The 9,800-nt window shown below is 41.9% G+C and overlaps 2 protein-coding genes across 6 annotated transcripts in view; one reads left to right on the forward strand and one right to left on the reverse strand.

The window, feature by feature from the left end:
• TMCO6 (transmembrane and coiled-coil domains 6) overlaps window positions 1-1,039 on the forward strand; it is a 54,791-nt gene extending 53,752 nt beyond the window's left edge. For 4 of the 5 annotated variants that reach the window (XM_056516715.1, XM_056516716.1, XM_056516717.1 and 1 more), the window contains one exon: window positions 901-1,039. In XM_056516715.1, the coding sequence (XP_056372690.1) occupies window positions 901-939 (39 nt within the window). In that variant the 3' untranslated portion in view covers window positions 940-1,039. The remainder of the gene's footprint in view (window positions 1-900) is intronic. The other variant, XR_008843120.1, reaches the window with a different exon arrangement.
• Window positions 971-9,765, reverse strand: NDUFA2 (NADH:ubiquinone oxidoreductase subunit A2). The gene is made up of 3 exons (XM_056516726.1): window positions 9,607-9,765; window positions 4,743-4,849; window positions 971-1,256 (listed from the first exon to the last, which is right to left on the reverse strand). Exons 1-3 carry the CDS (start codon window positions 9,708-9,710, stop codon window positions 1,165-1,167), a joined length of 303 nt encoding a protein of 100 aa, XP_056372701.1. The 5' UTR covers window positions 9,711-9,765; the 3' UTR covers window positions 971-1,164.
• Between the last annotated feature and the right edge of the window lie 35 nt (window positions 9,766-9,800).

Below are 9,800 nucleotides of genomic sequence, written 5' to 3' on the forward strand. Positions count from 1 at the left end.
TGGCGTGATAGTGTAAGGACAAAACAAAGTGTATGTCCCTGACCTCACAAGTGTCAGTTTCCGGAATAAAGGCCATAAAGCCTTCTAAAGTGTAAGTAGTCAAGATCTGGCATAAAGACAATGGGGAGATTTATCAAAGAATTTAGAATGGTCGCAGTCTAAATATGTGCAACTTTTTCGGGACTTTTGCTTTAGGAGGATTTTTAGTCCATTATGCATTCTAGGCTATTAGACAGAAAAATGAATTGGCGCTGAATTTATCAATAGCGACTTTTTTGCAAAAAATTAGCATCGGGCGAAAGTATGCTGAAATGTCAGACCATGCTGGAGCAAATTTAAATACAGTCTAAACAATAGATCCCGAAGTCCGTGCGCAGAATTAATCATGCAGGTGAATAGGTTTACTTATTCAATAAATGTTATTCTGTGTGTAATTAAATGCTATAACATTTTCTAATACATTTATTGTGACAAGTTTTAGAGCTCTGCTTGCTTTCAATAGCAGCCTTTGTTTACTTCCAATGAAATACCTTTTTTGGTCATGTGATGATAACACAGGGGCGTGGCTTATCGCAAGACATATGTTTGATACATGTAGGGTACCTGGCATTAGTTCTTAAAGGGTTACTCCATTGGCTAGTGTTCCGGCCGTGTGTGCGATGCGGGGCCGCCACACCCCCTCCCATAGACTTGCATTGAGGGGCGTGGCCGACTCCCGCATCACACACACAACGTTCACCGGAACACTGGCTGGTGGATTACCCCTTTAACCTTTGTGGTAATCATTGGAATATTGTATAACTTATATGCTTTTTGTCCTTTGCTAATTCTCATAGCAGAATGGATTGTTGAAGTACCAGATATGTGGTAGATGATAATTTTTTGTTCAACTACTTTTAGATAAACGATGACAACGCAGGGACTTCATCCATGGGATAGACAGCGGACTTGGAAGAATCCTGGCACAAAGCATTTTTCATACTTTATTTAGGTCACAATAATAATGGTTTATATTTTTATAATAAACTTATGTTCAAATGCAAAGATGACTGGATTTCTCTTAAATGAAGCACAGTCCCATAGGTGATGATTTTCACTTTTGCCTTAGTTCCCACCAAGGCTGACACCCTCATATTTCCTACTGATGTGTCCAGTACTTTAATGTCATGGCTTGCTGTTTACCACAGACTCCAGGGCTTTGGCTACTTGGTCAGATGATTGATTATGAAGGGGGATGCTCACTTCCTTCCCAAAATCTAAAAAAAAAAAAAAAAAATAATAATTATATATATAGTAGAATCAGCATTAGTTTAGAGAATTCTATGACAAAAAAAAAGAAAATTATATCTATATATAATACCTACCTATACCACTACATTTCATTTTATGAAATGGCTACTGGACCTCTTAAACTGCACTGGAAGGTAAATGCTGGATGTGCAAAGTTTTATCTCTCCCACTCAGGACGATAACCCCATCATAAATATTCATTGACTCCTCCTCAGCATGTCAGTGAAGGGACAGAGTTATCAGCCAAAGAAGGCAGCGTTATCAGGCCATTGTGGGCTGAATAGATCACATACAGCATCAGCTGCCTCCAGTGCAGTTACGGAGCAAAAAACATAATAGCAACGTGTACCTGTCAGATCCAATTTTATATATAAAATCACTAAGTACCTAATCCTGACCATGTACATCTAATTTTTATGTGTCTAGCACCTTTATTATTTTTTTTTTTTTTACACTTTTAATTTAGCTCACTATTCTGAATTCCTCTCAAAGGGAGGGGGCGTGGCCTCAGTGTGCAGGTCTCCGCCCCTCCCTCAGTATACTGTCTGCTCACACCTCCCCTAGCATTAGCAAAACTACAACTCCCAGCTTGTCCTCACTGACAGTAGCGGGACACAAGCTGACAGAGGATTTTTCCTCCAGCTGTGAGCCCTGTGCTCACAACTGTCAATCAAGGAAGTGTGTCCATGACATAGGTGATGATGCCTGGACACAGCAGGACTAGTATGTGTGCAAGCAGGCAGGGGAGGCAGTTGTTTGACTGGCTTTTCTGGTATGAATTACTGAAAATGTTCTAATAAAAGCAATTGCAAAACAGATTTGATATGTTGCAAAGCATGCAAAACCAAAGTTTTTGTATCTGACAGTGCCCATTTAAGGACCAGGCCAATTTAGCATTTTTGTTTTTCCTCCTCACCTAAAAATCGTAACTCTTATATTTTCATCCACAGACTAGTATGCGGGCTTGTTTTTTTGCGCGACCATGTTTTCCTTTGTAATGACATCACTCATTTTACCATAAAATGTATGGTGCAACCCAAAAAATACTATGTGTGTGGGGAAATGGAAAAGAAAACCGCAATTTAGCAAATTTTGGAAGAATTAGTTTTCACACCATACAATTTACGGTAAAAATGACGTGTTCTTTATTCTGTGGGTCAATAGGAATAAAATGATACCAATGATTACATACTTTTCTATTAGTGTTGTGCAAAAAAAAAAATTAATAAATCGCAAACTTAGTATGCTTAATGTATTAGTACGTTAAAAATCCCTCTATTTTGACCTATAACTTTCATTTTTCCGTTTAAGCAGCGGTGTGAGGGATCAGTTTTTGCACTGTGATCTGTACTTTATTGATGCCACATTTGTGTACATAATTTTTATTAACTTTTTTTTTTTTTTTTTATAAAATGTGATAAAGAAGCAATTTTGGAATTTTTTTTGCATGCACTATTTCTCCAGTTACTATCTTCCCTCACACAATAATGGCAGTTAATAACGGGCTATAACAGGATAAAACGGCTATAAGGAAAACCCATATACTAGAATGGGATTTTCTAGCGGCCGTATAGGATTTTGTAACTGCCGTTTTCAGCTGATTTTCAGGCGGAACTTTGTACGGATCTTTAAAACGGAGTAATTTTGTAGTGTGAAAGTGGCCTATGCAAGACCATTTTTAACCACTTAAGGACGTAGGGCATACCTGTACGCCCTGCGCCCGGTATTTAAAACTGGGTCACGAAGTCATACCTGGTTGTTCCCGGCGGCTTATGATAGCCGGGACCCTGGACTAATAGCGCGCGGCACCGATCATTGTGCCGCGCACTAAAAACCCTTTAGACACGGCGATCAAAGTTGATCGCCGTGTCTAAAACGAAAGTAAAAGCTTCCCGGCAGCTCAGTCGGGCTGATTGGGACTATCGCGATGTCCCCTTACCTTGCTCCATCGTGTCCAATTGGCGTTTCATTGCTCCAAGTCTGAGCTACAGGCTTGAGTAAATCAACCCCCATAACGCTGATCCATGCAAAGCAATGGCTTGCAGTGATCTGTGTAAAAGATCATTGTGTGCAGTGTTATAGCCCCCTATGGGAGCTATAACACTGCAAAAAAATAAATAAAAAAAGTTAAGGTCATTTAACCCTCTTCCCATACAAAAAAAACAACTGTAAATAAAAACATGTAATATCGCCGTGTGCAGAATTGTCCGAACTATAAAAATATATGATTGATTAAACCGCACGGTCAATGGCATACGCGCAAAAAAAAAAGTCCAAAATAGCATATTTTGTCATTTTTTATCTCATGAAAAAATGAATAAAAAGCGATCAAAAAGTCCAATCAATACAAACATGGTACTGATAAAAACCTGATAAAAATGAGCCCTAAACCGTTCCGAACGCGGAAAAATAAAAAAGTTATAGGGGTCAGAAAATGAGAATTTAACGTATAAATTTTCCTGCATGTAGTTATGATTTTTTTTCAGAAGTACGACATAATCCAACCTATATAAGTAGGGTATCATTTTAACCGTATGGACCTACAGAATAAAGATAAGGTGTCATTTTTACCGAAATATGCACTGCATAGAAACGGAAGCCCCCAAAATTTACAAAATGTAATTTTTTCTTCAATTTTTTTCCGTTTCGCCATGGATTTTTTGTTAAAATGATTAATTTCACTGCAAAGTAGAATTGGTGGCGCAAAAAATAAGCCATCATATGGAATTTTATGTACAAAATGTAAACGGTTATGATTTTTAGAAGGTGATGAGGAAAAAAATGAAAATGCTAAAACACAGTCCTTAAGGGGTTAAAGGGGTTATCCAGAAATAAAAAAAAAGTTGCCTTTCTTCAGAAACTACAAGTTTTACCTCACTTGCCAATGTATTTAAAGTCTATGGTACTAGATAAACATGCTGTTTAGATTTCAGTGCCACAGAGCATCTGCACAATTCTACTCCATGCAAACTCCTCTTTACCATGGTCTTGTGGCCTAAAGGGGTTGTTGGAGTATTGAGCCTGACCTCTAGGACCTCCCCTAGATATGATAATCACTGCACCAGGAATACCCCTTTAATGAAACTACTAGAAACCATAGGATTTCCTTTAGTAACATAGTTTATAAGGTTGAAAAAAAGACCAGTCAATCAAGTTCAACCTATAACCCGAATGAGTCCCTACTGAGTAGATCCAGAGGAAGGTAAAAAAGCCTCATACTAGAGGTAAAAATTCCTTCCTGACTCCTTTTGTAGTCATTCAATAAATAGTGGGGACAATTCCATGGCTATTCCATGGCTGTGCCAGCATTCCAGCAAGAGGCTTATAGCTGGAAGTCAGCAAACAAAATGTCCATGCCCTTTATTAAAGCAGTCAAGATGGCTCATACTGACTGTTACTAGCTTTCCCCCATGAACTCCATGCTGGAGGCTTTGCACTCTCCATGTACTCACCATATCTTGCCCAAAGTTTGGGTTGGACTTCAGAACATTCTCGGATCAGTATAGGGAATTCTGGATTAGCCTTTTTCAGTGTAACATAGTTCTGCTCAATGAAATCCCTGGGGATAAAAAAAAAAAAAAAAATTCCATCTTGTTCCCACATGGAAGGTATTATTATTAGTTATTTAAAATTAGCGTGTGTTGTTTATGCTGATGTCTGCAAGTGTACCCGTCAGATCCAACAAAACATATCACTCAGTACCTAATCCTGTCCATGTACATCTCATTTTTATGTGTCTAGCTCCTTTATTTTTTTATTACACTTAATTTCGCTCACTAGTCTGAATTCCTCTCAAAGGGAGGGGTGTGGCCTCACTGTGCAGGTCTCCGCCCCCTCCCTCAGTATGTTGTCTGCTCACATCTCCCCTAGCATTAGTAAAATTACAACTCCCAGCTTGTCCTCACTGACAGTAGCGGGACACAAGCTGACAGTGGGAGGATTATTCCTCCAGGTGTGAGCCCTGCGCTCACAGCTGTCAATCAAGTGTGTCCATGACATAGGTGATGACGCATGGACACAGCAGGACTAGTATGTGTCCAAGCAGGCAGGGGGGGCAGTTTGACTGGCTTTTTCAGTATGAAATACTGCAAATTTTCTAATGAAAGCAATTGCAAAACCTATTGGTTATACATGCTTTACAACATATGAAAAGTTTTTGTATTTGACAGTGCCCATTTAAATGCCATGATCTAAGGGAGGAAAATGGGGGTGAACATCTTACCCCACAGTGCTCCATAGAAAAGCTTTGATCAGTGTTATCGGCGCTCCATTTCTCAAGCCTGCTATGGTTGGCTGCAGCATAGAAGTGCCAACCAGACGACACCTTGATCTATGTTAGGAAACCAGGCACAAAATACTAAAACACATAGGGGGAGATTTAGCAAAACCTGTCCAGAGGAAAAGTTGCCGAGTTGCCCATAGCAACCAATCAGATCGCTTTAATTTTTCTGAGACATTTTCAAAAATGAAAGAAGTGATCTGATTGGTTGCTATGGGCAACTCAGCAACTTTTCCTCTGGACAGGTTTTGATAGTTCTCCCCCATAGTCCCATTCTAAAGTATTTACCCCATGGAACGTCTAGGCAAGGGTGGAGGTCTCAGGAGGCAATATTACAGACTCCTAGGGACTACAAGTCCCATCCATGGAAAGAGGTAGATGGAGGAGCGTCAAAAAGGCTGCAGTGGTAGAACGCCGGAGCTCATGTGCCGGGGTAGTGAGCTGCTTATGGCGCCTCTAATTTGGTTTCTTACTGTAAGTGACAAGTGTTCACACAGTGGACTTTCTGTGCTTACGCTATTATTCTTTTCTGCCAAGCTGGCAGCAGATTTTTTTTGCAGTTTTGCAGATTCCTTGCGGAATGAAAGTAGAATTAAAAGTTTAATCTGAATCTTTTGCCCTCGACGCACAGATTCCTGATGGAATTCAGAGTTTCATTGACTTCAATGGACTCAACTGAGGAATTCTGCAAAAACTATTGACAGGTTTGATGTTTTTGTAGAGTCTAGAATGCAGAATTTCCACAGCTGAAAGTCTGCAGTGGAAAATTTGCTGTGTGAATGGGACAACGGAAATTCCAGATATATAATAATAAAAAAAAAAAAGAAAAAAAAAAAGCTAAAATCTGTGCAGCTAAGGACGGGGAAATCAAAATCCACAAGTCCATTATTGTTGCTGCAGAAAAGCTCAGACAGATCGGGGTGCAAAACCATACAGGATTCAAAATGGACACGACCTGATGCATCTTTTGGCACATGGTTTTCAATGGAGGAGTCAATGCATATGGTGTTCAATACGGTTCCGTACAGGTTTTTTTTTAATTGAAAACATATACAGGAACTGTATTGCAAAAACGTGGTGTGAACCCAGCCGTGCTACGTATTGTTCAATGCAGATTTCCCCGTGGATTTTCTAGAACACATATTTCCTGAGGGATCATACACAACAGCTTCAGTCTACCGTATTAGGCTGGGTTCACATCACATTTTTCCCCATATGGGAGCGCGTACGGCTGGGGGGAGCAAAAAAGTTGTGCTCCCATATGCCGCCGGTATGTAGTTCATTTCAATGAGCCGACCGGAGTGAACCGGGCGGCTAATTTTTCCCCGTATGCGGTTTTCTGCCGGACCTAAAACCGTAGTCAACCACAGTTTTAGGTCAGGTAGAAAACTGCATACGGGGGAAAATGAGCTGACCGGTTCACTCTGGTCGGCTCATTGAAATGAATTACATACGGGACCACATTTTTTATTTATTTTATTTTTTTTTTAACATGGACATCAATGGGAAACGCACATGTAAATGGTTCCATATTGGAAACCGTATACGGTTTTTACTTTGCACATGCACATTTGCATCCTAAAGACCCCACCCAACACCCCTCCCATTAAAAATGGACAACATTTTCAAAAACGATTTATTTATTTTTTTAAGAAAAACAGACGGAACTGTATGCACCTTTAAATAGGGATGTCCCGATACCGATACTGGTATCGGGGCCGATACAAGCCATTTGCATGGTATCGGGGACTCTTAATGTCCCCGACACCATGCCTGATGCTGCTCTGCTGCCCCGTCCTCCGGTCCGCATCATAGTGTTCCATGGCCACACACGTCACTCCGCCTCCTCCCCTACGCCCGGCGTAACGCTACGCAGGAAGCAGAGTGACTTGTATATCACATGCTCCTCCATAGGACGACACGATGCTGTCTAAATGGGGGGGGGGGGGCGCTGATGCTCTTTAAATGGGGGCCTGCTGTCTACAGGGGGGGGCTGCTGCTAACGTCTGCAAGGGGATACTACCTACTATTAAAGACAATCTTACAGAAGTCACCTGCACTAACTAGAACTTATATGTAGATAGTGCAGGTGACCCGGTTTCTACCGCTGCTCACCATGTGATCATCAGTCTCACCGACAATGCAGATTCCCTGTTCTGTCCAATGAAGAAGAGAGAAATCTTGGCTCATACTACAGCAGCTTCCTCCATTGTACACAACAAGGACCCACATATACGGTAAACAGCGCCAGAAACCGGGTCACCCTGGTGTCAGATTCCCTTTAAAATATAAGTACTCGTACGTGGTATCAGCGAGTACTAGAATTAAAGTATCGGTACTCGGTCATAAAAAAAATGGTATCGGGACATCCCTACTTTTAAAAACAGTATACGGTTTAAAAAAAAAAAAAAAACAACAACATACGGTTTAGGGTGCATTCACACCACATTTTTGTAATACAGTTCCCGTATACGTTTCAATGTGAAACCATATGCATTGACTCCCATTGAAAACCGTATGCCGAACAATGCATCAGGTTGTATCCGTTTTGGCAGTTTTTTTTCCCCTGTACCCAAAACTGTAGTCTACCACGGTTTTTGGTCCGGGTGAAAAACTGTATACATTTTTTTTTTCTTCAACATGGGAGTCAATGGGAACCGTACAGAACTGTATGTGCGTACGGTTCCCTCCGGTTTTTACCATACCGTTTTTGACTTTGCAGTTTTTTTTTTCTTGGAATTTCAATCAAAACAAGTGAAACTTTATTCAAAATGGAGTAAAAAGTTAAAAACTTAAGTTTTTTCTTAAAAAACGGATGCAACCGGACATCATTTTTCAAACTGTATACGGGTTGAAATTTGTACACATGTTTTGATACAGTTTAGGTTGGGTTCACATCATGTTTTCTCCCGTATGTAATTCATTTTAATGAGCCGGCCGGAGTGAAACATTCGGTCGGCTCATTTTAGCGCTGTATGCGCTTTTTCCCCCGGACCTAAAACTGTGGTCAACCACGGTTTTAGGTCCGGTTGTAAAAGCGCATACGGCGCAGAAATGAGCCGACCGGACGTTTCACTCCGGCCGGGTCATTGAAATGAATTACATACGGGAGCGCATACGAAGGCATACGGGAGCGAAAGTTTTCAACTCCCCCCTGCCGTATGCGCTCCTGTATATGAGAAAATGTAATGTGAACCTTAGGCTGGGTCCACACTACGTTTTGTCCCATACGGGAGCGCATACGGCAGGAGGGAGCTAAAACCTCGCGCTTCCGTATGTGACCGTATGCGTTCCCGTATGTCATTCATTTCAATGAGCCGACCGGAGTGAAACGTTCGGTCCGGTCGGCTCATTTTTGCGCCGTATGCGCTTTTACAACCGGACCTAAAACCGTGGTTGACCACAGTTTTAGGTCCGGTTGTAAAAGCGCATACGGCGCAAAAATGAGCCGACCGGACCGAACGTTTCACTCCGGTCGGCTCATTGAAGTGAATGACATACGGGAGCGCATACGGTCACATACGGGAGCGCGAGCTTTTAGCTCCCTCCTGCCGTATGCGCTCCCGTATGGGACAAAACGTAGTGTGGACCCAGCCTTAGTCAGGTTTTGAGGAATCCGTTTTTCATCAAACACCTGATACGGGAACTGTATTGCAAAAACGTAGTGTGAATGCACCCTTACATTTTCCCCATACTGTTCCATCCGTTTTTTTGTTGTTTTTTGTTGCCATATGGTTTTCTTTAGAAAACGGAGTGAAGACAGTATGGCAAAATCGTTATGTGAACCCAGCCTTACGTCAGAATCCCCCTCACTGCAGCAGCCAAACACTACTACAATACAAAATCCACATACTGCTGCACAATACTGGCTGCTGAAGGGGTTAATGGTGGAGGGCAGCAGTCAGGGGCCGACAAAAGCATTGTAGAACCACAAGCCCCAGCAAGCCTCATAATGACATTGGCAGGAAGGTGACCCCTGCAGTCAGGCACTTAGAAGTAGAACACGCTCCCGTGTCTCCCGCAGCCTTCCCCCTCACCTGACCCCCCGGCTGCCCGCAGACTTCTGGCACAGGTGAATCCTGATCTCCCTCACGTTCCTGCTCAGATTTGACCCGATGTTTCTCACTACGTTCGCCGCCATCTTCCTTAGATTAACGCTGACCCCTGCAGCCAATCACAGCTAGCCAAAAGCTAATAACTGACAGCTGCCCTAACCAATCAGCGCTCACCC

Source organism: Hyla sarda, chromosome 4, assembly GCF_029499605.1.
Source record: "Hyla sarda isolate aHylSar1 chromosome 4, aHylSar1.hap1, whole genome shotgun sequence".
Lineage (NCBI taxonomy): Eukaryota > Metazoa > Chordata > Amphibia > Anura > Hylidae > Hyla > Hyla sarda.